Here is a 24,394-nt window from a genome sequence, read left to right as displayed (position 1 = left end):
AGAAGGCAGTCTCTAGATAATTGTCATAGCAATCCTGAGGGTAGGGATTATAAGCCCGTTTTACTCAGAGAAGTGAGCTGACTTGCCCAAGGTTGCAGGTTTATCAGTGAGATCCCATCACAGCTCCATATGGCCCCACAAGTCTTTCTACCACCCCCTGTTGCACTTACAAGTGTGAACTAAAGATGGGCTTATGGCACAGGTCACCTGTGTGTGTGCTGGTTGGGTGAGGCCTTCCTCATTCTTTCCTGGACCCAGGGACTCCTTCTGTGGCCTCAGAGGCTCACTCTGGGATTTAGGGTCCCTGGAATAGTGTGAGGTAGGGCCCAGCCTCAGGCTGGTGTTTCCAGAGAGTTGGCTTTGAAGAGTGGGGAGAAGGAAGAGGAGATTCTATATATTGCACTGAACTGCTCTAGAGATGCAAAGAATGGGGAAAGAGGGGAGTTTGAAAATCTAGGCAACAGTTGGAAGAACTCAGTTTAGAGTAAAATATCCCTGGGTGTTATCCTAACCTGGCCACATTCTGCTTGGCCTTGAGGGCTAAAGACACCCTACCCCTGTGAGCCTCAGTTTCCACTATTGTAAAATGGGATAACAGCCCAGTATTGTGCTGGAGCCAGTTCACACTGCCTCACAAGAGCCAATTTGTACATTTTCAGGAGTTTTTGTGAGCCAGTTGTTCAAGGTATTATTAAAAATTAAATTGTATGAATAGCATAAATTATTGAAAAAAGAAAACACTCAAAGCTAATCACTTCCTAATTATTTTACTCCATGTTACTATTGTCTGTGCTCTTGAGATTATTTGCATCTGTTATCTCTGTAATGTGGAAATACTATGTAATGACACATTGCTGAGCTTCTCTCCCAACCCTGTGTTCAGTGGCTCACATTGGTAGTGTGAAATTAGCCTTGGTGGGAGTATTTACACCATGGAAAATGGGAACTGCTGCAAATCAGGGCTTGGTTTATTTATTGTTTTGTTGATTGCCTAGATCTAAGAAAGTGATGGGTAAAATGTTAATACAGATTAAATTTGAAAGTGTGTCGTGTTTGTAGCCGTTACGTTATGAATAGCACAAAAAATTGAGGGAATATTCTTCCAGTGTTTGAAAACAGTTATCTGATTTATTTATTTATATTTTTAAAAGATGACCGGTAAGGGGATCTTAACCCTTGACTTGGTGTTGTCAGCACCGGGCTCTCCTAAGTGAGCGAACCGGCCATCCCTATATAGGGATCCGAACCCGTGGCCTTGGTGTTATCAGCACCGCACTCTCCCAAGTGAGCCATGGGCCGGCCCAACAGTTATCTGATTTAGCAAAGAAGTAACTCATGTCATTAGGGAATAAGTGAAGTTCCGACATAATTTTCATTGTTTTACTTTTATCTTACCCCTTAACTTGGAACTACACTTGGAAAGTTGGTTGTTACACACTTAATAGTACACCCCTGGGCATAACTGTCTTTGGGTGTTTGTGAGCACTCAGGGATAAAATGTGTACAGTGGAGGTGCCAGGGGGTGGCAGTCTCCATCAGCTGCCCCCTCCCCAAGCCACCTCCGATAAGCTCTCCATCTCAAGACAAATAGCATGCCGGCTAGGTATTTATAGCTGCACGACAAATTTCCTAGCCCTTCATCTCAACCAGATTGGCTGCTCCTGAGTTCTTCCTGTAGAAGAATTCTGAGGCCAATAGCCTGGACCCGAGACAGTGTTATTAATGGGGGGTTTGAAAGCGGCTTCTAGGGCAGCTGATAACCTTTGGTTCAACCTGCTCTGCTTCCTGCCCCATCACTGTATCTTGAGCTCCCCACACATTGGCCTGGACGTTGGCTGGATGGGGAGCAGGGGGCAGGGAGTCACACACCTACCGTGTCCCACTCACCGCAGGTTGCCAGTGCTTCCTGTCTGGGGCTCGGCTCTGGCCTGCTACTGGCCCCAGCCACCAGGGGGCAGCGTGACTCCGTGGAAGGAAGGCTCACCGTGTCCCACTCACCGCAGGTTGCCAGTGCTTCCTGTCTGGGGCTTGGCTCTGGCCTGCTACTGGCCCCAGCCACCAGGGGGCAGCGTGACTCCGTGGAAGGAAGGCTGAGCTCCACCTGCACCTGGGCCCCTGCCTCCGAGGGATGCTCCCGGGGAGTAGTGAGGGATTAACACACACTGAGTCCCCACTATGTGCCATGCTCTCTGCTGGACACTGGCATCTGTTAACTATGTAGTGCTCGCAAAGGTCTTGCAAGGTAGAGTCTGTTATGTTGAGTCTCAGGCTGTCAGGGACCTCCCACTATCCTCCTTGTGGCATCTTACAGATCTATCCCCAGTTTGGGGGTCCCTGCCGCTCACGCCTTGAATATTTTAGTTCCTGGATTGCTATCATGCCCACCAGCCTTTCCAATGTGACTCTGGTACAACATTTTGATGCTTTCAATAACCACGTGGGAGGATGCTGCCGACACCCCACCCCCAGGTCCTTGACTTCTTTCCTTACCTTCCACCCTACCTCCTATGGTCACTCACTTGACCTTAACATCAGCAGCCCCTCAGTGATCTTAATTGTAAGGACCCAAATTCCCAACCACTCCCTCCTATATTCCTAGGTCACTTCCTCCAGGATCCTCATTCCAGCAATCCTCCTCCCCCCAGTGATGCACTGGTACTGCCACCCTTGCGCTGTCCTCATCCACCACGCTCCACCACACTCCCTACAGTGGGTCCCAGGACCCATTGCAGTTGTCACTCTTGCATTTACTCCCATCTCCTTTGTTCCTCTTTGTCTTCACCAGACGACTCTGGACAAACCCCAGACTCCCATATTTATCTCTGTAGCTCCAATTACTCCCCTAGCTCCAGACTCTTATATCCAACTGCCTACTGGATGCTTAATAGGCATCCCTTACTTATGTTCAGAATGGAATTCTCAGTGTCCCCCCAAGCCCACCCCTCCTGCAGTGTGCCCCATTTTAGTTAGTGGCAGCTCCATCTTTCCTGTTGCTCAGGCCAAACACCGTGGAGCCCCCCTTGATCCCCACATCCAGCCCATCAGCAAATCATGTCAGCTTTACCTTCATGCTACATCCAGAATCCAATCACTTCTCACCACCTCTACTCCTACTGCCCTGTTCCCAGCCACCGTCTCTTCCTCCAGGATTGTAATGGTGATCTCCAAACTGTCTCTGTGATGTGTCAGCTTGGCTAGGCTATAGTTCCCAGTTGTTTAAACTCTAATCCAGGTGTTGCTGTGAAGGTATTTTGTTGACGTGGTTCACATCTATAATCAGCTGACTTTAAGCAAAGGAGATTATCCTCGATAATGTGGGTGGGCCTCATTCAGTCAGTGAAAGGCCTTAAGAGCAAAATTGAGGTTTCCCCAAGGAAGAAGAAATTATGCCTCTGGACTGTGGCGTCAGCTCCTGCCCAAGAATTTCCAGCCTGCCAGTCTGCCCTACAGATTTTGGATTTGCCAACTGAATGACATTCATCAGTTTCTCGAAATAAATCTTTAATATATGTCCTACTGGTTCTGTTCCTCTGGAGAATCCTGACTGATACACCCCCACCATCATTCTACTGGGCAAACCGAGTGATCATGCACTTGTATTCTCGGACACTCCATGAGCTTTCATCTCATGCAGAGAAAAGTTGGAGTCCTTATCATGGCCCAAGAAGGACCCCAGCTCTTCCCACTCTCCCCCTAATTCTTTCTGCTCCAGCCTCCCTGGCCTTCTTTCTGCTCCTGAAACACACCAGGCATCCTCTGGCCTCAGGCCTTTGTTCCTGCTGTCCCCTCTGCCTGGAAAGCTCCTCTCTGGTGAGCCACTCGCTTGCTTCTTTATTTCTTTAGCTCTTTCTTTGCTTCTCAGTGAGGCCTTCCCTAGCCATGCTATTTTTGTGAACTGAGGGATAACATACAAAAGTGTGTAAGGTTGGGCCGGCCCGGTGGCGCACTGCTACAGTGCGCCGCTTGGGAAGCGTGGCAGGCGCTCCCGCCGAGGGTTCGGATCCCACATACAGACCGGCCGCTCACTGGCTGAGCGAGGCGTGGGGGCAACACCGAGGGTTGCGATCCCGTTGCCGGTCCCGGTCCGGTATGGGCGCGACACTGAGGGTTGCGATCCATTGCCGGTCACGAAAAAAGACAAAAAGGAAAAAAAAAAAAAGTGTGTAAGGTGCATTGAGCTTTACGCTTGATGATTTTTTTACATGTGCCTATACCTGCGTAACCATCACCTAGATCAGGAAGTAGAATACTTCCAGCCCTCCGTAAGGTTTCCTTCTGCACTTCCCAGAAGTAACTACTCTTGTGAATTCTATCACCATTGATTGACTTGGCTGTTCTTGACCTTCATACAAAATGGATCTTATATGCTCTTCTGTGTCCACCAACTCTATTTTAAAATTGCACCCCCCTTCAAGAACTCCCCAAAGCCTTTCCCCACTATTTTTCTCATGGCTTCATTCCCATCTAACATATTGTGTTTGATTGTTTAACTGCCTGTCTGCCCCCACCAGAACGTGAGCTCCATGTGGGCAAGCGTTTTTGTCTGTTTTGTTCATTGCTCTGTTCCCAGCACTGGGTAATTGAACATCACATGTGGACAGTTAATATGAATTTGCTCAGTAAATAAGGAATTAACCTCCATTTTCTAGATGATGACATTGAGGCTGAGAGAGGTGAAGCAACTTTCCCGTGTCACACAGTGTTAATGGTAAAGACAGGATTTGAACTGTCATCTACCTGAACCCCGAAACTGTGCTCTTAACTGGCTGCTTTAGTACCTCCACATAAAAAAGTCTATATACATGCTTTTATGTGACTTTGTGGGTAGAAATGTGAATAGGCACAAGGGTACCGATTCACTCACAAATATTTTCCAAGTGCCCACTGAGTGTCAGGCACTGTACTGGTACTGGGGACTTATTGCTTAACAAAACGGACACATCTGTATGCTTGTGCCTGTATTTCTGTGTGCATACATGTGTGTTTACTGTAGTGTGTATGTTTATGTCTGGGGTGCTTTCCATATGTATATTTGCAAGTGTGTGTCTTCTGCTGTGCATATGAGTGCAACTCTGTGTCCAAGTTTGGAGGGGTCTTACGGCATGGTTTTAGTGCAGAATGCCTGGGTTCTGATCTTGGCTTCTGACCTGACTAGCTGTGTAACTGGGCATTTCTTCAAAATGCCATACCTCAGTTTCCTCATCTGTAAGATGGGGACAATGATGGTTGTCCACTTTCTGGGGTGCTTTAGGGCAGTGCTACTCAAAATATAGACAAGTTACAGATGAGAACAATGATGGTTGTCCACTTTCTGGGGTGCTTTAGGGCAGTGCTACTCAAAATATAGACAAGACTGGTGCCTGTCCTGAAATAGTTTGTGACTGGTCTATGACAAGATAGGTACAGAAATTTTAGAAACTTGTATGGCATCCTGTCATGACCACAGCATCCAAGCATGTCATCAGTGGACTGATCTAATATAACAGGGTGTGGACAAGTTTGGGTGTTGAATTCACAGACCGCGTATCGGATCCTCAACGGGTTGGACAGTCAAAAAAAAAAAAAAAGAGAGAGAAACAAACTCTGTCTTTGTCCACAGATAATTTGAGCAGCAGGGGTTTAGACAATGAAGCAGGATGAAACATGCAGAGAAACTCAGTACGATGCCCGACACAAACGAAGTGTTTGGAGCATGTTGTCTGTTGTTACGATGAGGGGCGAGTGTGCGCACATGTGACTTGAACGGTGCGTGGGGCTGAGTCTGAACGTGAGTCTGCATCTGTGTGCCTGTGTGTGCACATGAATGTGTGGGTGGGCGGCATCTCATGGCTTTGTGTGTGAACGTCTGTTTGTGTGCAGTCCACGGCATGAGTGTGTGTGTGCCGTGGGAGTTGCTTTATACACAAGCGAGTGTGTGTAGACGTGCTGTGCCTCTGGGTGAGAGGGGGTGTTGCTGTATGTGTATGAGTGTGTGGGGTGGGGGCTGAGGGGAGGGGAGGGGGCAGTCTCCAGCACACTTCATGCTGCCTGGGGACCCTCCATCTCCAGGGCTGAGGAGGGGCCATGCCAGCAGCTGCAGTAGCGAAATAGTCTCGAGTTTTACCATTGTGCAATCCAGAGGGCAGGTGGTGGAGGGGGGATTCTGGGGCAGGGCTGGTCCAGGTTGACCCGTTGGTCCAGTGGGATTGGTGGAGGAGTGATGGGCTTGGTTGGGGGGGAGCATTTCTATGGTCCCATGGGGGTAGGAGCGGGGGTCTTCACAGTCATGTTGCCAAACCCAGTGAGGGCCTATGGTGAAAGCCCCTCCCCCAGTTCTCTTTTTCTCCTTGATGACATGTTCTATGACAGCAATAACAGCCATCCCTGAAAAATGACCGAACCTGTGGGTGCCCATATAGAGCCAGGAGGGGCAAAGATGGGTCTCGGCTGTCCCACAGGTGGGAAAAAAGAAGAAAGGTGGGAGGAATCAGGAAGGGTTTGTTGAGAATGCTGGGGTCAGAGAGACCCGGGTGCATGTCCCTGAGCTGGGAGCAGACCCCCATGAGATTCTACTGGATCTTGGGATGGGCAGGAGAGTCTAGGGAAAGCCCAGCTTGGACCAGGGGCTGGGCAGGTGGAACCAGAAAAGGGATACAGACTTTTCGAGGGACTGGGCTAGGGGAAGCAGAAGCCATCCTGGGTGACGGGTCAGGGCCTTAGGACACTCAAGGAGGGCCTGGGATCTGCAAGCTGGGCTCTGACTGTGCTGGGTGCCCGTGTGTGGTGCATGGCCCCAATGACCCACTGTGACCTCTCACAGTCTCCCCTACCCAGCACCATGAGCACCATACAGTATGTGGCAGCCTTGCCAGCCTGCATGTCCAAATGGGTGCAAAGGCTTTTGTTATTTTATATATGGTAGTCATGTTTGCGTCAGTGTTATTTACCTAGTGTCTTAGTGTGTGCTGCTATAACAAAATACATGAGACTGGGGAATTGATAAAGAACAGAAATTTATTTCTCACAGTTCTGGAGTCCAGGACATGAAAGATCAAGGCATCGGCAGGTGCAGTGCCTGGTGAAGATGGTGCCGTCTTGGTGTCCTCACATGGCGGAAAGGACAGAAGGACAAAAGGTGACAAACACTGTGTCCTCACATGGTGGGAGAGCAGAAGAGCAATCAGGGCCAAACGCTGTGAGAAGCCTCTTTAGCAAAGGCCTTAATCCCATTTGCCAGGGCCCTGAGCCCCTCATGACTTAATCACCTCCTACCGGCCCCACCTCTTAATAGTATCACATTGGTGATTAAGTTTCAACATATGAATTTGGGGGGACATTCAGACCATAGCACAGAGTAACTCACAAAATATCAGTGTTTGACTTCACACCTTTGCATCTGCTGTTTCCTCTGCTCGGAATACTTTATCTCTGGCTTCTTGTCTCAGTCGCTCTGTAGAACCCTGCTCAGCACCCAGGGGCTCCCATTCAGGGTGAGTTGCACCCTTCTTGGAAGCTTTAGATGCTATGGCTGTCATACACGTTGCCCTGAGTTGTAATGACCTGCTAGTCTCATCCATTGGCTGAGCACTTCCACGAGGGCACGTGTCCATTCACTGCCCTGTTCCTGGTACCAGCCCAGAGTCTAGCACTACATGTGCGGTGAGGTGGCCCAAATGCTGTGGTCAGCTCTCAAGGGCAGGCGTCATTTCTGTCTCCCCATGGTATCTGGTGCAGTGCCTTTTGTGTAGCAGGAGTTCAGTAAGCACTTATGAATGAATGAATGAATGAATGAGTGAGTGGGTGAGTGAGTGAATCCAAGGACTGCCTCCTGGGTCCCATCCGTCACTGACCTCCACCCTGTCATGTTTTCTAGGCCCACCTTTAACCGCAGCCCCTACTCTGCCTCTAGCCCCCAGAGCATTCCCCAAGCACTAGGTAGTTCTCCAGGTGTGTTCCCAGTGACACTGGTCCTATGAGATGCTGCCCCCGAAAGGGGAAGCCTGCAAGTGAGAGCATGTTTTTAGTGATTCACATTGCATTTTCAGCATATTTAAGGCTCTGCAATATCCTGAAATAAAGAAATCTGATTAACTTGCTTTACTTCAGAATTTGCCAAATGATGAGTACCTGCTAGTCTCCTCCATTGGCTGAGCACTTCCACGAGGGCAGGCACGTGTCCATTCACTGCCCTGTTCCTGGTACCAGCCCAGAGTCTAGCACTACATGTGCGCTGCTAGTCTCATCCATTGGCTGAGCACTTCCACGAGGGCACGTGTCCATTCACTGCCCTGTTCCTGGTACCAGCCCAGAGTCTAGCACTACATGTGCGGTGAGGTGGCCCAAATGCTGTGGTCAGCTCTCAAGGGCAGGCGTCATTTCTGTCTCCCCATGGTATCTGGTGCAGTGCCTTTTGTGTAGCAGGAGTTCAGTAAGCACTTATGAATGAATGAATGAATGAATGAGTGAGTGGGTGAGTGAGTGAATCCAAGGACTGCCTCCTGGGTCCCATCCGTCACTGACCTCCACCCTGTCATGTTTTCTAGGCCCACCTTTAACCGCAGCCCCTACTCTGCCTCTAGCCCCCAGAGCATTCCCCAAGCACTAGGTAGTTCTCCAGGTGTGTTCCCAGTGACACTGGTCCTATGAGATGCTGCCCCCGAAAGGGGAAGCCTGCAAGTGAGAGCATGTTTTTAGTGATTCACATTGCATTTTCANCGGCCCCACCTCTTAATAGTATCACATTGGTGATTAAGTTTCAACATATGAATTTGGGGGGACATTCAGACCATAGCACAGAGTAACTCACAAAATATCAGTGTTTGACTTCACACCTTTGCATCTGCTGTTTCCTCTGCTCGGAATACTTTATCTCTGGCTTCTTGTCTCAGTCGCTCTGTAGAACCCTGCTCAGCACCCAGGGGCTCCCATTCAGGGTGAGTTGCACCCTTCTTGGAAGCTTTAGATGCTATGGCTGTCATACACGTTGCCCTGAGTTGTAATGACCTGCTAGTCTCATCCATTGGCTGAGCACTTCCACGAGGGCAGGCACGTGTCCATTCACTGCCCTGTTCCTGGTACCAGCCCAGAGTCTAGCACTACATGTGCGGTGAGGTGGCCCAAATGCTGTGGTCAGCTCTCAAGGGCAGGCGTCATTTCTGTCTCCCCATGGTATCTGGTGCAGTGCCTTTTGTGTAGCAGGAGTTCAGTAAGCACTTATGAATGAATGAATGAATGAATGAGTGAGTGGGTGAGTGAGTGAATCCAAGGACTGCCTCCTGGGTCCCATCCGTCACTGACCTCCACCCTGTCATGTTTTCTAGGCCCACCTTTAACCGCAGCCCCCACTCTGCCTCTAGCCCCCAGAGCATTCCCCAAGCACTAGGTAGTTCTCCAAGTGTGTTCCCAGTGACACTGGTCCTATGAGATGCTGCCCCCGAAAGGGGAAGCCTGCAAGTGAGAGCATGTTTTTAGTGATTCACATTGCATTTTCAGCATATTTAAGGCTCTGCAATATCCTGAAATAAAGAAATCTGATTAACTTGCTTTACTTCAGAATTTGCCAAATGTATTTGACCATAGAACCCTCCCCCCATTTTTTTTCTTTAGCAAGACATCAACTGACATCAGTTTGACAAACATTATTGAATGCCTAGCATGGGTCAGGCATTGTCCTTGTTGTGGAGAACACGGCAGGCTGACAGACAGGGGCCTGCCATCATGGGCCTCCTACCCAGCGAATACTGGGAGCTGACGTCCGGGAGTCCAAGCCCTTTGCATGCGTCATCTTCCTTACTCCTCACCCACAGTTTAGGGATTAGGTATTATTGCCTCCATTTACAGACATCAAAATGAGGCTCAGAACAGATATGTGTCTTCTCCAACGACACGCAGCTAACAAATGGTAGAGTTGGGGTACAGACACTAGGACCCCTGACAGCAGAGCTCAAACTCTTAAACACCAATGAGTATTCTTAGGAGTCGCTGCCCAAGTACAATGCCCCACCCTAACTCAGGCCAAATCCCCACCCCTGCCTCAAAAACCCCAATCCCAGCCCTAGCCCTGACTCCATCTTAGCCCTGGAAAACTCCTAGGAACTCTCCAGAACCTCACTCAGGACTTCTGGGAGCTCCCATTGGTTTCCTAGGGAACCCCAGAGAAAGAAAAATACTGAGTCCAAGTGATCATTTTTTACAATTCACATTTATTTTGGAAAAAAAAGAGGTTCTGCTAAAAATACTCCTACAAAGGCATTGGAGTAACAGGGTCAGGGGTGTCGTGGTCACAGCTGGTGAGATTTCCTTGGTCACAGCAGTGGGGGCCCAGAGGAGCCACGCCTGACCCATGGCCATTGGAACCCCAGATCCATCACTCCCTGACTCCCCAACATTGTCAGGAAAACCTATGTTTATGACCAGAGGGAACAGGGTTCTGTGAAACCCTGCCAGACAGCCCTGGACCCCTGGTTGAGAGCTCTGGCCTGCACAGCTCAGGCTGGGGAGACACCTCTAGGAGGTCACTCCCACTGCCCGTGGCTCTGACAGCAGCCGCAAGGAGGCCACACTCATGGAGGGTGTCAGAGTGCCCCCAGGGATCTGGGATTTGACCAGAGGATCTGACAATGGAGAGGGGCTGAGTGAGGACCCCTGGTAGCAGCATAGCATAGTGATGTAGAGGGCAGGTGCTGGGGTCAGAGAACACTTTCTGGCTGTGTGACCTGGGAGAGTCACCGGCCGTGTCTCTGAAGGTTCCTAGTCTGTGGAATGGGACTAATGATTGTACCTGTCTCACAGAGTTGTGTGGGCATTAAGCAAGACACAATATAAAAAGTTAAGCATGACGCCTGGCACATTGTTGGCACTCAAGAAATAGCAGCTATGATTATGATTTTGGGGTGAGCATGACCGAGCAGTAATTGCTCTTCTCTGGAGTCCAGAGAGTCTGGTTGTAAGTGAAAGTCCCTGCCAGGCCTACCCTGGGTCAGCCTCAGAGGATCGATGTTGTGCCCCCTGGCCGTCAGAGTCCTCGTCCACAGAAGGGAAAGCAGCCAGACTGATTACTGAGCTCCGAGCGATCCTCAGGCACCTCCTCAGGCTGGCATCCCAGCTCCAGTGGCTAAAATTGGAAAGGGTGAGGGGGTCCTTGGATTGAAGCAGGGGCTGTGTGGCCATGGGAGCTGTGTCCTGTGTCAGAGGGAAGGCACCTGGTTCTGGGGTTTGCAGCAAGACCCTACAGTTGCCCAGTGTTATGACTCTGGCTCTGCACAGGAAGGTGGTCAGCTTGGGAATATTCCACAGCCTCCCAAAGCAAATCCCGGGCCCTGCAGCTTCTTCTCTGGGGGTGAGGGATGGGGCAGTTCCACCCTGGTTGAGTCCCTCCCCAGACTGAGCCACTGGGGCCCCTACTTAGCTCCTGAATTGAGCTGTCACAGCCCACTGGCCAGTGGTCACTGTGGCCTGTGTGGGGCTCTGCTCAGCTGCAGCCTGGGGCGGCCAGCCCCCCTTACCCCTAAGAGGGCTTAGTGTGCACAATTCTGCCACTCTACCAGGGACAGGAATTCTGCATCACACTCCAAAGGAGGGTCTTTGGCCCTTGCCGAGGCCCGTCTCTAACTCAGATTCAAAGGGTGAAGCTCTTGGTGTTTGTTTTTAGCTGTCTCCCTCGCCATCTCTTTCTCCTCCTTGCTCTCTCTTTGTGCTTTTTTTTTTTTTTTTTTTTTTACTGCTAGGGCTCTCAGGTTTGGCGACCAGCGATGAACAATGGGACTTGACATTTCAGGAGTTAGCAGCATAGGATCAATCTTAAAAACATGGAAACCTCCTAATGGAATCTTAGAATGATGGGGTTTTGCAATTTTAGACTTTCCCTTGTGGGATGTTAGAATTTTTGATTTGACTCTTGCAGTTTTAGCAGGGCCCCAGAATGTCCATGGTCCTGGCTCTGACCTCCTCTAAGATGTTGCTGACCTCTCCCCTCCCCCTCTACCCTGTCAACCCTTAGAAGCCCTCTCCTCCAACAGGGGCTGTTAGACTCTGAGTAGAGACAGGGGCCTTTGCTCCCTCTCCCTGGGTAGCAGGGTTTGGTGGTGGTAGTGGTGGGGGCATCTGTAGCTCCAGGTCCAGCTGAAGCCCCACCCTGCTTTTGCCTGGCCCACCTGCACAGGTGTTGAGTAAGCAGGCCTGGACCAGAATCTTGGGGTATGTGGGGGTCTCTACAGGGTGGCCTTGGGTGGGTTGCTGGGCCCCTGTGGAGTATTAAGTTCCTGTCTCTTTTTGCTGTATCAGCTTTCCTGAGGTAGACTTCATGCTGCAAAGCTAAACTCAGACAGACTGTGGGTCTGGGGGTCTTTCTGATTTTCCTGAAAGCTTAGCTCAGTCTGAACACATTCCTGAGGGTCAGCTCTACCCCCCACTTTATGGGTCCTAATCTGTGTCTGAGTTTGGGCATCTTATCTGACTCTGTCTTGCTTTTCTTAATCCCTGTCTATGGCAGACCTCTCTACAGACATAGGGACAGTTTGTCAGGGAGAGGGATCGGGGGCAGGGGAAGGTGAAGTGAGGATTTCAGTGTCTGGAGGAATCTTCTGGAGGAGTCTGTCAAAATGGAATCTGTTGGGCTCAACTTCAGGGATTCTGATATAGGGGACCAGGGGGAAGCCTGGGAATCTGCAAGTTAAATAGCCCAGGAGATTCTGATACAGGTGTGTGATGGCAATAATTTTGAGAAATCCGAAGAGGTGGGAAGGAGGGGGGACTGAAGGCCAAGGGTCTGATTGACATCCTCTGGGGATTGCCTCTGGGACTCTGTTTCCTTACTTGCAAAGAGGGGAGGACAGTACTCTGGGCCCCAGCATATGGTAAGTGATCAGCTGTTCCTGCAATCCCCATGGCTTCAGCTTCCTGAGACTAGCTTTCGATGGGGTATGCCCTGAGCCCACTCTCTTCCGGTGTTATATGACAAAGGCCAAGTCCTTTCCTGTAATCAACACTCTGACCTTGGTTTCCCTGAAGGGGAAACTGGCCAGCTTTGAGGTCATCCTCCATGCTGTTTTATGGCTGGAGCCGTTTTGCGGGAGGCTGGGTCCAGGTCAGCTGGTGGCATGTGCACACACACGGGTAGCATCGCACAGCGTGGTGGGGCTCCCTAAACTTCCCTCTGGGTTTCCCCAGGATAACACGACCAAAAAGGACAGGACCCCAGACCCCTTCCAACATGTCTGGGTGATCTGTCCAGGGCCAGGTGACCAGGGCAGAGATGGGCTTCCCGAGCAGCCCACCTACACAACTCCCAGGCTCAGCTCCATCCGTTCCTGGCACTCTCTCCATCTCACCCGTCACCTCTCGGAGTGGACTGGAGGAAATGGGTGGACATCAGCTGAATTAAGAATCAGGTAGCACAAAATCCAACCCTGCTGTTCCAAGCAGCTGAAGTGACTCTTTGGATTATCCGCGTCAGTGAGGATGGAAAAGAAACCAGCGGGGCCTGGATTCTCCCAGAATAAATGAGGGCTGCTCTTCCTCCCCCGGGGAGAGGGCTGTCTGGGGGAGGCACCCTGCCCCATCTGGTGGCTGAACTGACTCCCCTGCCTAGAAGCCGACGCTCACTCTGCCACTCTTCTGCTCCAGAACTTGCTGTGGCTGACTGTACGTCACATCCAAACTGCCTCCACCTCCCCTTAGAGCAACCCTCACCTCCCACCATTCCTCTGGCCCATCCAGACCCGACACCTCACTATGCTGGACCATTCCAGCTGCTGTATCTTGGAGTGACCTTTCTCTCGACTTTTGTCATTTTCAAGAAAGCCTCCTCCAGGAAGCCCTCCCTGACAGCCCAGCCCATGTGAGCTTTCCCTTTTCTTATCCATCAGTGTCAGACACCAAGTGCCTCCTGTCATCTAGTTGAGCGTGGTACAGCTTATTAGAAGCAGATAAACCGAGGCTCACGGTCCTTCTCTGCCCTTTCCTGACTGTCCTGACTGCGCAATTCTGAGCGAACTACTTCACCCCTCTGAACCTCAGTTTCCCCCTACAAATTGGGGAGGGGGGGACGGTCTCTCTTCACAGGACTAAGGTGTATAAAGTGTTTTGCACAGTCTGGCTCACCCAGTCCAATGCTCTCGTCTTACAGATGGGGACTGAGGCTCAGTGAGAGGAAGTGTCTCCCTAGATCCAGGTCTTGAGTTAGTGACAGGAGCAGGCTGCCACCTTGGAGTCAGGATGCATTTCCCTAGCATCACGTGGCATCCTGTGCTTTGAATGCATTTATGTGATTTTCCCTGGCAAGAGTCTTCCAGCCTTTGGTACCATCTTGGTACTACAGGGGTCCCTGAAAGAGCCAGAAGTGGCCCAGGGCCCAGCACTGGGGAAGGTCTGGGGTCTGGGTCTTTCCTGTGCTTCATCCAGGCTGAGGAAGAGCTGGCAGAAGTGGGAGCTCCCAACCATATGGAGATGAGCCCCTGATTTGGGAAAGGTGCAAGGCTAGCAACTGCCAACAAGGGGGGCAGAGAGCCCCCTAGGTGCTGGCAGGGTGGGGACCAACTAGAAGTGAAGAGGAAAGTCCAGCTGATGCCATCCAAGCAAGAGGTACTGCTGGTTAGTAAACAGCCACTGCCCCAAGTCCCTTAAGTGTCCCCCCCCCCACCCTAGCCCTTGCCCTGAGGCCTTTGGTCCAGCACTAAGGCCATCATCCATTGACTGGTCTGCCCATGTCTTCCCAGTTGATAGATATTTTAAATATCATCTCCCAGGAAGAGGCCTGCTGATCATCAACAATGGCCCATTTTGGGGGCTTCTGGAGCAGGAGGGGCAGGGGCGGATGGCTTGGCCTTGGGCAGCTCCACCCGTCACACCCTCCCAGAGCAGCTGGTCCCCATCTCCACGGTGCCCAGGCTGTGTTTACAAGGCGGCTTTCTTTCCTCAACAGCCGGAAACTACTCCAACACTGCTGGGCAGGTGGAGACTGGCACACGGGGAGGTTGAGCCAGGAAAGGATTAGTAACCAGGCAGCGGGCAGCTCAGAGCCATGTGCCTGGGTGAGCGGGTAGTGTAAATGGAAGGCGCTTGGCAGCAGGGCCTGCCACTCCCCACTGAGCAGCAAGTGAGGGGGGGGGGACGGGAACTGCCCTGGTAGCGAGAAGTCAGCGAGGCCTGCATCCCTGGGACGGTCACAGTGACGTCTGTTTGTTATCCTGAAGTGGACACCCAGAGGGTCTGGGTAGCACCTGTACTCTGTGAAGCAGGCATGTGGGGGCCACTGAGGACCTTGGGCCCTGGAGGGCGGATGGGCAGATGTTCTGGCTAGTGGACACCAGTCTAGTGGCTTAGGACAGAAGCCATCTGACGGGAAGCACTGCATGCCAGCCCCTTGTGGGGTTCCGGAGCAGTGGGGGGCGGTCTGAGGAGATGGAGTTAATCTAAAGAGCATCAGGGCAGCTCCCACCAGAAGGTGACCTTGTGTGCTGGGACAGCTGCCACCCGCGCTGGCCATCTCGAGGGCATAAAGAGACGTCCAGTGGGCCACTGCTGGCCAGTTTGTGGGAAACCTGCCAATGCTTTTCCTGTGGCTCGCCCTGCTGTCCCCCCAGGGGCCCATGCCCCTCTCTAATCTTTTCCTTCCCTTTGCATCTCTGGCTCTCAGAACAGGTGAGCGACAGACGCCAGGCTGGTCCATGCCGGCTGCTCGCTCCACCCACCGGGCCTTTAGCTGGCTGCCTGGGGCCTGAATCTTCCCCACTGGTCAGTCTCTTCAAAGAAGCTCCATGGACAAACGGAAAGGCCCTGAGGTGTGGTGTCCCTGGCTCCCCCTCCTCAGCCAGACTTGACAGCCACAGCACATCCACCTCACTGCCTCATCCTGCCACACAAAGAATCCTGATTTTAATGTGAGCAGGAGCCCGTTTGCAGAGAAAATCAGAGTCAGCCTGGGAAAAGTGACCACACCTGTGGCTCTGGCTGGGGGTCCATGGGCACTCTGGGACCTTCATGCTCCTATCATCACAGTCTATCTTGATCACAGCTCACCTGGCACCCAGAACCCCCTTCCTCTGGCCGAGGCATGCTAAGTGCAACCAGTCGACTCCCTGCTCCTGCAGTGGCTCACCCTGAGTCCCAGGGCGTCGAACGCTGAGTTCTGAGCCACTTCTAACTCACTTCTTTTGTTGCCTGTGCTTTTCACGAGCCAGAGCCAGAAAGGCACGTGGAGCTCTGTTAATCCTTCAAGTGTTTTCTCAGCCCCACGTCTTCTAGAATCCTGAGGGAGAAAGGGTTGCTGGGAAGAGCATTATCACTTGGCACGTCCTGAGGATGCCAGGGTCCCTCTCGGAACTTACAGAGAACAGGGGTCGTTTTATAACTAAAGTGTTTATTTGCATTCAATTCACTAACCGATCGTTCCGCTCAGGTGCCTGCATTAGCTCCCAGGAGGGAGTCTGCGGCCAGACCCCTTGGCGGATGGTTTTCCCATGGCCAAGACCTTTGGACCTGGGCAAAGGTCTGGTGCAGGGAAGGAGACGGGGAGAAATCACACGCTTTCTCTCCAAGGATGGGAGTATGCCTGCCCATGTCTCCGAGGGCACCCTCTGGAACCCTCTGGAGGGCTGGGATGTCACAGTGAATGATCTGGGTCCTGCAGCCTGGTTTGGGCTCCCAGAGGCAAGAGTGGGTTTTGGCCATTTGAGGACACTCAAAGGGGCCTATTTGCCTGGGAAGTACTGGATAGACTGGGACAGAAGGAGAGTGAGGAAGTGGACAGGGACTTTCAGTTTCAGACCCCACTTCCTCCTCGATCTGTCACTTTCAAAAACAGTCCAGGGGTGGGATGCTCGTCCACCTTGGTGCCTTCCCCCACCCCACCAATTCTCACTCAAATCTCTAAATGGCCCAGATGGCCCCGAGGTGGTTGGCTTTGGTGAGGCCAGGCAGCAGGTGGGAGGGAAGGGTGTCAATGAAAACCATATAAAAATCCAGAAATGTGCATATAAAATCTCGCCCTTGGTGTATTGCCTAAGTCAGTAAGCAGAAAGCACCTTCTTCCTGGAGAAGGATCAAGTCCTCAAAAGGTAGGAAATGTCAAAGTGTCACTTCATTGTCATTAAAAAAAAAAAACAAACCAACAAACAAACCCCCCAAACCAAAACCACCCCAGACCAAAATACCCCCAAGTCCACGAATCGCTGTAAACAAACCCAGATGCAGGATCAACCCTTCTCAGTGGCAGTCGTAGCTGATGGCGGTCTCTGCAGCATCAGTCCTTGAGGTGGGGGCCAGCGGCCAGTGGGAGTGGGTGCCCAGGCAGGTCGGGGCCGCTGGGCTGTGCGCGTTATGTACGTGGAGCTGCAGACCTGGGGGGCGGCCATCCTCAGGAAGGCTGGCCTTTCTGGTATCCTGTGTTCTCCCTGACCTGGGAGGACAAACGCCCCTTTTCATGAGAAAACAGGAGAAACAGTCTCTTTCATTAGAGTTTCTAAAATAGTCTCCAAAGACAGAAAAATTCTGTTTGCTCAGTGGCAGCGGGAATGGAGTTTCCCAGTGTGGATCCCGGGTGTCTGCCTGTCCACCTGCCCCATCCGCCTGGCACTTGTCTGTTGAGTGAGGCCTCGAGGAGCAGCCCAGGAACAGGAGAGAAGGGCGACCCCTGCCTCTTCCCTTCACATTTGTTTTCCTGAAAGTGTTTTTTGGCTCTTGCCAGGTCACCTTCTTGCAGGGAGTTGGAGAGAAACTGCTTTTGGTCTCCGATTGGACAAATCGCATGGATCTCCCAAGCCCTTTTATTTTTCTTCCCGAGAACAGTCATCGCTTTCCTTATGAGAATCCTCTTTAAAAAATATTTCTTGTATTTCCCGCCCCCTCCCAGGATCTATTTTCTTTTTTCCCCATTCCCTTTTTTTCCCATCGTTTGAGTTGCGTGTGTTCTTGGTGACGTCCCGTGGCTGGAGCGCTGCTTGATTCTTCCTGTTGCCCGTGGCCTCCTGGCAGGTGGCTGGCCCTGCCGTGGATCGAGCACCAGGGGCCCGGTGTGCGGGGCGGAGGGGGAGGGGCCTGGAAGAGGAGGTGAGCCGAGGCGGGTGAATGTCAAACCTCCACAGACTGAATCTGGTTCATCTGTGCCCGCATCACCTGGATACTGTTCAGGATTTTTTTCTGGTGGCCAGCCAAGGTGACCCCAACCCGGAGAATATCCCTTTGGGAGAGAAGCACATGTGTTAGGGAGAAGTGGGGGTACAGGGGGCTTTGTGCCTGGTAGAGAGCTGCCTGGGCTTCCCCAGGGGTTTTGTGCTCAAGATAGCAAGGGAGGGGGGTAATGGGATGGGGTAGTGGGTCGGCCTCCAAAGCTGGAATGAGTGAGTGACCTCAGTGAGCACTGACCGGGGTCAGGGCACCCAGGTGCCCTTCTCTCCTCTGCTACAGGGAAGGGGAAGGGACTTGCATTAACTAAGTACACACTTCCTATGTACCTCCTGCAACCTTCCTACCAACCCCCAGTTTACAGATGAGAAAACGGAGGCTGAAAGAGGTGCTGTGATTTGCCCAAGGTCTTACAGCCAGTAGGTGGCAGGGAGACCTGGGTATCAATCCGGATGTGACTCCAAAGCTGGCATGTCACCCCTTGGTCCCCCACGTCCCTGCTAGGACACTTGTCCCTTCCTTGTGCTCCAGAGCACCCCCTTGGCTGGCTGGGTGGGTGGGGAGGGGGTGCTGACAGTGGGGAGTGGAGGCGCTGGGCACTTACTCCATCAGCATCTGAGACACGACGTCGAAGGAGGTGAAGCCAGCATTGGCGAAGCTCTCCTTGTACTGCCCCATCTTGATGGCCTCCAGCCACTCGTCCACTGTGTTAAAGCTGGTGTAGTCAGGGATGGTGCGGTCCAGCAGCGGCAGGTTGATTCTAGGGGTGGAGGTGGGTGACAGACATGGTCAGGGCACACGCTTGCAGGGAGTGTGAGGGGATGTGCATGAACACGCCTGGGGGCTGCGTGTGTGCACGTGTGCGGGTGAGCACTGCTGTGTGAGCGCGGGCGGGTGCGTGAGCCTGTGTGAACATGCACCCATATCTGTGTGAGGAGGTGAGAGCCAGTGTGTGTGTAGGACTCAAAGCTGGGGTGACCTGGAACGTCCTGGGAGCCTCTGTGGGGATGGCTGAGAGGCTGCACCACAGGAGTAAGGTGGGGAAGACACTTCTCCAGCTTATTTTCAGAGGAGGGATTTCAGCTGGACTAATCCTGCTGATTAGTCAGTTTCTTCCCCAGTGCCATTCTCCACGCTTCTCTACCCTGGTTTGTGCTGTAGGAGGCTGATCTTGTAGACAGCAGCCCCAAGGTCCAGGTAAAGCCGGTGGTGCTAACGGGAATGACTTCCTGGCTGACAAGGAGTAAAATGACTCTCATGAGGTTAAAAGCTCAGAGTGATCTTATCTGGAGAGTCAGGAGTGGCTGACACAGGGTCATGGTGAGGAGTGAAACATACAAGTGCAAAGATCTCTTAGCCATAAGAACTTGGTGGATGAAAGACTTGGGCCCAAGGAGTCTCTGGCCACAGTCAGCCCTGGATCCTGTGGACACCTGGCTGGATGTCCCTCAGAAACCCTGTGGGATTGTGGGCCTCAAGGAAGAGTGTGCAGGGCCAGCATGTGACAGCCACCCAAGCTGACCCTCCTCTGGCTCAGCCAGTCTCCTGAGGGGGATGCTGACCTGAGCAAGGGGGCAAGTATATGTGTGGCGAGTACCAATATCTGAATGGGGGTGTGTGCAGGTGCCTGTGGATGTTTGCAGGTGTGAGAGCCTGCCACTGCAGGTGTCTGTGTGTGTGAGATGGCGTGTGGTGTGAGCAAGCTTGAGTGTGTTCATCTGTGTGTCGAGCTGTACCTGTGTGAGCACATGTGGACGTGTGTGGGGCCTCAGTGTCATGAAGATGCAAATGGAAGTTAGAGGGTCCAGGTTTGAGTGTGAGGGTATCTAGGGAGGAAACTCAGTGATGAGTAAATCTGTTCACTGACTAAGATTCTGGATCCTTTGGTAATTTTTCTTAACTGGTCCTCTCTGACCATACTTTAAAAAGTTGTTTCCTCTGTTGCCCACAGAGTGCATGTCTCAGCCTGTGTTCAGGGCAGATGAGCAACAAACACTAGTCCTATTCTTCCCCATGCCAAGCTGCAGTGGAGAGCATCTGTCTGAAGCAGGGGACAGCTGTGGGTGGTCGCAGAGCCCTGGGAGAGGGGAGTGGCCAGGGGAGGGGCGGGGTCTAGAGGAGAGGGGCGGGCCAGGGCGGGCCGTACCCGGAGGAGAGGGGCGCCATGGCTTTGAGGCTGTTGGGGTTGCGGATCATTTTGTCCAGCGTGTTGACGATCTGGCCGAACTTGGGCCGGTGGTTGCGGTCCTTCTGCCAGCAGTCCAGCATGAGCTGGTGCAGGGCGCTCGGGCAGTCCATGGGCGGTGGCAGCCGATAGTCCTGCTCGATGGCGTTGATTACCTGGGGAGAACATAGGGGTGCAGTGGGGTTGGGTTATCGCATGAGGGTGTCTGCCCTCTGCCAGGCCCATCTTGCCCCCAGCGCGTTGCAGGCCTGACCTATTTGATTGTCTGGAGGCAGTCTCAGGGATGGGCCTGACCTGGGTTCGATAGCCTTCATCTGACCTGGCAACTGGGTTCCTGCCCTACCTTCCACCAATCTTGGGTAATCTAGCACCCTGAGATAGCCTCTCCCCAGGGTCCACCAGGCTGAACCTCCTGTACCCGACTCTACCATCTCCTCCTTTCCCGTCTGTGAGCACCCTCCTGGCTTCAGTGGCCCCGAGGACTCCACTCTCTAGCCCCTGCTTGACCCCAGGGTGACCCATTCTTGATATCAATGCCATTTATAGCTCCAGGTAAGCGATACCACCCCTGCCAGGCCCCACAGCACACAGCATAACCCTAAGCCTGACTGATGCCCCCTCCCCACTAACCCCACCCACTCCTCCATCAAGGAAAGGAGCTAAAGCACCCTCGTTCCAGTCTGTCCTGCCACCATGGCCAGACTCATCTCCCACAGCTCAACTGTGGGTCCCCCTCCCTGTTCAAGAAGCTTCTTCAAGTCTTCTTGCCTGTATTTTTGCAAATGAAAATCCCTTGGGTGGACTGTCAAACACTTCATGACTGAACCTCACCAACATTTCTGACTAACTTTCCTCTCCACGGCACCCACCTCGGCCTTTGCACGGGTTCTTCGGAAGGCCTCGCGTCTCCTACTGTTCGAGCCCCACCTGTCCTGCGAAGACTTCCTGGCTGACCTTGCCCATACTGCCCTCGCCTCAGTGCCTACAGGGCTGGACATCTGCCTTCTCCAATTTAGCAGCTGATCGCAAAAGTTCCTGATAACTACATCTGGTTCCCTGAATAATCGTCTTGTCCACCCAGTTAGATGGTAAACACCTGGCAGGCAGACATGGTCTCATTCGGTGCTGGCCACAAGGTGCACGCATCCTGAAGATTTACTGATTTGTGGATGGGTGGCCTTCCCTACTCCCTATCCCCTGGAGAGTCCAGGGTCCTGTGCAGACATTTGAAACAGCCAACTTTGGGCTGGGAGCTGCCCTGGCAGCCAGGCCCATGATCTCGGTGGCCTATCTCCCATGCCCCAGGAGACTGGCATAAGGCCAGGAGTCCCCGATCTTCCCCTCCCCCACCTGGCTGGCCAGAGAGGCTCGGCCCATTCCCTTGGAGACTTACGTCCTGGTTGGTCATGTCCCAGTAGGGTCGCTCCCCATAGGACATCACCTCCCACATGACGATACCATAGCTCCACACGTCGCTGGCTGAGGTAAACTTCCTGTACTGGATGGCTTCTGGGGCCGTCCAACGTATTGGGATCTTTCCACCCTGGGGGACAGAACGAGGAAGGTTGGTAGGTGGGAGACTGACCTGTCTGGCCCCTCCTCTCAACACTCCCCACCCCATGTCCTGTGCTGCACCAATCTCATGAAGCATCTCATGGTTCTCCCAAATCACCATGATGCCTCAGACCACCGGGCTTTTGCACATGAAGTGTCTTTTCCCGTTCTGCCATCTGGAAACCTTCTCATCCTCAAGTCCCTCTGAAAGCCTTTCCCTAGCTCCCGAAGAGTTGTCCACTCTCCTCAGTCCCACAACGGTGCCTTATACCTGCCATCGGGAAGGACTTCACACAGTACAGTACTCAAAGTACTGGCTCCTCTTGTACTCGTCTCTGAGCTCTTTGAGGCCAGGGCTGGTGTCTTATATCTTTTGCTTTAAAACCCTCCAAAACCCTAAGTGCTTTCAGGGAGAGGGCCCTGCACTTAGGCGTTCAAGGACCTCTAAGATCTGGCCCTACCTACCTCTCCAGCATTATTGCTCTCCGCCTTTCTCCCTTACAGCCTGGATTACAGTCAAATGACCTTGCCATGAGAATGTGGCATCTGACTAACTTCCACTGGCCCTCAGCTCTCAGCTCAGACGTCACCCCCTCTAGCCAGCCCTCCTCTGCCTCCCAGGGCTGGGTCCTGGTTCATAGCTCCGTCACTCATATTGCTCTGCACGTCTGCGTCTCCCACCAGCCTGGGGAGCTCCAAGAGGGCAGAAACCATGGTCTACGCATCTCCACATCTCCAGGGCCCAGCACAGCACTTGGCATGAACAGGCGTCGGTGAAAGCGTATTGCGGGCAGAGGTATTTATGCCCTCTTCTCTGGCACCATCACTCTGGTGTTCCCTGCCTCCATCTTACCAGGGCACTGGTGTAGGTGGGGTCTGAGGTATCGTCTTCTAGAAAGCGTGAGAGCCCGAAGTCAGACACCTTACAGACCAAGTTGCTGTTGACGAGGATGTTGCGGGCAGCTAGGTCACGGTGCACGTAGTTCATGTCTGCCAGGTACTTCATGCCAGCTGCAATGCCCCGTAGCATGCCCACCAGCTGGATGACTGTGAACTGCCCATCGTTTTGCTTTGAGAGAAGTGGAGAAAATACAGAGTAAACAGAAGAGCAGGCATCAGAGCTCTGGGTCATCCTCACAATGGGGAACCAGAACAGGACTCTGCCACCTTGGCCCTGGGGTCTCTTTGGGAAGGACTCAGATGCCTGGGGACCTTAGAGAGGCCCACGAGAGACCAACTTCAGGGTGGTGGAGAGATTAGGGGCTGTGGAGCAGACACACCTGGTTTGACTCTGGCTCTGCCCTTTCCTGGCTGTGCAACCTTGGATATGTGACCTAACCTCTCTGAGTCTCAGTTTCCTCATCTGCATGTTAAATGAGCAGAAGTAAGACCCACCTCCTAGGGCTGTTCTGAGTTAAATAAGAAGGTGCATGGAAGGTGCCTGGCACATAGTAGGCACTTCATAGGTATTTGTTGAATGGGAACCAGTCCAATGGCATGCTTCTGATGCCCAGTCCAGTGCTCTTTGTCTAGCTGGCTGTGATCTCCTGGGGGGCCTTGAAACTCTCCTCTGTTGGCCTTGTGCTCTCACCTTGACCCTCTGGGTGACCCTGGCCAAACTCTACTTCTCTTTGAGCCCATTTTCTTCTGTGCGTGGTGAGTAGGCTGGCTAAGAGCATGAATGGAAGCAGATTTCAGGTTGTGTGCCAACTCTGATCGACTGTGGCTTCCTGGGGAACCACAATGAGGATTTGGAAATTGCTTCTGGGTTTAGTGGGAGAGAGTGCTGGGGTTGATTAGCAATGCCTGCCACGGGTAAGGGAACCAAAAGTGGCAGCCTGCAAGCCATTCCTGACCTAGAGCTTTTCCAAGACCCCTTCAGTCCCTGACAGTATGAAGCTATGTCCATCATCCCTTTTCCTGCTTCACTCATGGGCCCCTGGCACTCTCGACCTCCCCTACCCGGAGGAAGGAGTCCAGTGAGCCGTTCTCCATGAACTCAGTGATGATCATCACGGGCGTGCTCTTGGTGACAACACCCTCCAGGTGGATGACGTTGGGGTGGTCGAACTGGCCCATGATGGAGGCCTCACTCAAGAAGTCCCGGCGCTGCTTCTCAGTATAGCCCGACTTGAGTGTCTTGATGGCCACAAAGATCTCTCTCTTGCCTGGCAGCTTCAGGTGGCCACTGCAGACCTCGCCAAACTCCCCTGGGACAGACACACCAAGAGAGGCCGGCTGTCACTCCTCAGGTGGAAATGCCAGCTCCTTGTTCCCTGCCACCTCCCTCCTGGGGCCTGTGGGTTCTCTTTCTCCTCAGTGGTCAACTCATCCTCTCAGACGTAGAACCCCTTTGAGAATGTGGGGACCTAGAAAAGTCCCAGCCACCTTTGGGAGCAGAGAGTAAATTCTCCATGGTTGTCCCTGGTATTTGGCTGTGCATTGGGCTGAGGATGTAGGGGAACCTGGGGAGATGGGGAAAGGGGCCTGGGACAAATGGCGGGAAGAACAGAGCACTGGACTAAGAGTCTGGAGGACTGGGTTCCAGACCCAGTT

At 52.7% G+C, this 24,394-nt stretch overlaps 1 protein-coding gene across 2 annotated transcripts in view; it reads right to left on the bottom strand.

Annotated features, from left to right (window-relative positions):
• Positions 1-16,319: 16,319 nt before the first annotated feature.
• EPHB2 (EPH receptor B2) overlaps positions 16,320-24,394 on the bottom strand; it is a 126,304-nt gene continuing 118,229 nt past the window's right edge. For both annotated transcript variants that reach the window (XM_008572785.1, XM_008572778.1), the window contains exons 10-15: positions 23,801-24,048; positions 22,692-22,907; positions 21,678-21,827; positions 20,246-20,439; positions 18,704-18,859; positions 16,320-18,154 (exon numbers count right to left, since the gene is read on the bottom strand). In XM_008572785.1, the coding sequence (XP_008571007.1) occupies positions 18,046-18,154; positions 18,704-18,859; positions 20,246-20,439; positions 21,678-21,827; positions 22,692-22,907; positions 23,801-24,048 (1,073 nt within the window). In that variant the 3' untranslated portion in view covers positions 16,320-18,045. The remainder of the gene's footprint in view (positions 18,155-18,703; positions 18,860-20,245; positions 20,440-21,677; positions 21,828-22,691; positions 22,908-23,800; positions 24,049-24,394) is intronic.

Source organism: Galeopterus variegatus, unplaced genomic scaffold, assembly GCF_000696425.1.
Source record: "Galeopterus variegatus unplaced genomic scaffold, G_variegatus-3.0.2 Scaffold50, whole genome shotgun sequence".
Taxonomy (NCBI): domain Eukaryota; kingdom Metazoa; phylum Chordata; class Mammalia; order Dermoptera; family Cynocephalidae; genus Galeopterus; species Galeopterus variegatus.
The sequence above is the reverse complement of the archived record's forward strand: the minus strand, read 5'-3'. Positions and strand labels throughout refer to the sequence as shown.